General features: G+C 66.6%; 1 protein-coding gene across 1 annotated transcript; it reads right to left on the reverse strand.

Annotated features, from left to right (window-relative positions):
• Positions 1–323: 323 nt before the first annotated feature.
• CITED4 (Cbp/p300 interacting transactivator with Glu/Asp rich carboxy-terminal domain 4) lies at positions 324–1,784 on the reverse strand. Its single transcript, XM_082614498.1, has one exon. The coding sequence runs from the start codon at positions 1,538–1,540 to the stop codon at positions 983–985; it is 558 nt and encodes a 185-aa protein (XP_082470624.1). The 5' UTR covers positions 1,541–1,784; the 3' UTR covers positions 324–982.
• Positions 1,785–2,145: the final 361 nt, after the last annotated feature.

The raw sequence follows: 2,145 nt of genomic DNA on the forward strand, positions 1-2,145 counted from the left end.
TCACAACCACCTAAGACCGGGACCATCTGTCTCTGAGGAAATGGCTTCAGAAATCTCAATGGATGGTGTCTTGAACAAGAGAGAGAGCTCTGGTTCAAAGCCAGAACCTGAACCCTCAGGTACACCTCGCTCCCCTCTAGCCTCCATGCTGAGCAAACAGTGAGGGCAGCACCCCCAAGCTCCCCCCACCCCTCCCAGGAGCCAGGAAGTCCGTCTTTGGTGGCTTTGGGTTTACCTTGCCACGCAGTGGCGGCAGCCTCTGCCTTCCAGATTATGACATAACAATTGCACAACTCACAGATATTTTCGAAAGAAACTGTCAGTTTCCTCTCCTGACCACTGCCAGGGGCTGTGTCCTCCATCCCACCCAGGGCCTCCAACAGCCTCAGGACTCTAGAAGCCAAATATAGCTGGAGTTATAAGGAAATGAAAACACCAGACTGGAAAGTGACCCAGTTTTATTGTGGTGCTGGAGGTCAGATGGGGTATTGCTCCACTCCGCAGGGGTGAGGGCTGTACATTCTGCCCCTCCCCAGGGCGGGAGGCCCAGCGACCTCAGGGCCCAGGCAGCGGGGTGGGGGCCTGGCGGGTGGGCGGCTCCAGGCACCCAGTGACCACAGTGGTTTGCACAAGGAAAGGGGGAATCAGGCAGAGGCCTGGGATGGCTCAGATTGGGGGTTGGGGCGGGGGAGGGTCCGAGAGGAGAGGACACAGAATCTAAGAACGGGGAGTCCGGAAGGGGGCGTCCAGTCCCCTTCACTTTACCGCTGAGGCTCCGGGGCAGAGATGAACCCAAACTGTCATTCTGCAGGAGGCAGGGCCTGGAGTGAGGCCAGGCGTCCCAGCCCGGCGTCGGCTCGGTGCACTAACTGCTGCCTCCACCCTCACGGAGGGTGCGTGCGGGGTCCAGGCGCTGGGTGCGGAGTCCGGCGGGCAGGCCGGCCTCCTTCTCTCGGGCACGCAGTCAGGCGCCCGGCCTCGCTCAGCAGCTCACCGAGCCGGCGGGCTGCGCCGACCCCAAGTCCGAGAAGCAGTCGAACTCGCTCTGGCCCAGAAAGAGCTCGGGCAGATCGCGCACGCGGTGCAGCCCGAGCTCCAGCTCCAGCGACGTCAGCGCCTCCTCGTCGATGAGTTCAGCGTCCATGCCTCCCAGGGCGTGCGCGGGCGGCGGCAGTGGCGGGGCCGGGGCGCCTGGCACCGGCTGCGGGCCCGGAGGTCCTCCCAGGGCGCCGGGGGGCGCGGTGGCGCGGCCCGGGTACAGCGTCGCCACGGGCTGCAGGTGCGCGCTGCCAGCGGCCGGCGGTGGCACGGCCGGAAAGGGCTGGAAGGCAGGCGGCGGCCCGAAGGCCCCGTACGCCAGGGCCCCCGGTGGAGGCGGCGGCAGGCCCAGCGGAGCCCCCCGCGGCCGTAACCCGCTGTCCAGGCCCGGGCCCGAGTAGGGCTGCAGCGTCCGAAGCGCGTGAGGGCCATGGGCGGGCGCCGCAGGTGGCGGCCTCGGCACCAGGCTGTAGCCCTCGGCGAGCATCAGGTGGTCGGCCATGACGACGGGACGACTGCCGGCAGTGGCGGCGGCGGGCCGATGGTCAGCGCGGGCGTCCCCGGGTCCCGGCCAGCTCTTCCTCTGCAGCGAGGGATCCGAGCCCCTTGCCTTCTCCGCACCTCAGCCGGGCAAAGGAAAACCGAACCCGACCCGTGCTCCTGCGCAGCCCAGGACACACCGAACTCAGAGCTCTTGTGCACCCCAGCTCAGGGCTGAAATGACCCTGCACACCTACACAGTCGGGCTGCTAGACCTCTGCGTCGTGCCCCCGGACTCGGCGCCCTCTTATACCCAGAGGCGGGGCTGCCCCGGTCCCGGGCGCTCATTGGCTGGATGAGACGCTCCTGGGAGGGCCGCGCCGCACCTCCAGGAGGCCTCAGCCCCGCCCCTGTCAGAGCTCCGCCCTTTGGGCCTCAGGCCGCGCCTCCGGCTTTGAGTTCTGTCTGGGAGCGGGGTGTTCGGCACTTTTCAAATGGTCTGGTCTTGGCTGCCCTACGCTTAGTCTCGGGGCTGGCTGGGGCCAAGCTTGCACGGACCAGAAGGTGGAGTAGGAGGGCCAGAGGTTTAGGCACCTAGAACTGCAGGATCACAAGCCCAACCTCTTA

The sequence above is a fragment of the Mesoplodon mirus genome (assembly GCF_964341445.2).
Source record: "Mesoplodon mirus genome assembly, chromosome: 3".
Taxonomy (NCBI): domain Eukaryota; kingdom Metazoa; phylum Chordata; class Mammalia; order Artiodactyla; family Ziphiidae; genus Mesoplodon; species Mesoplodon mirus.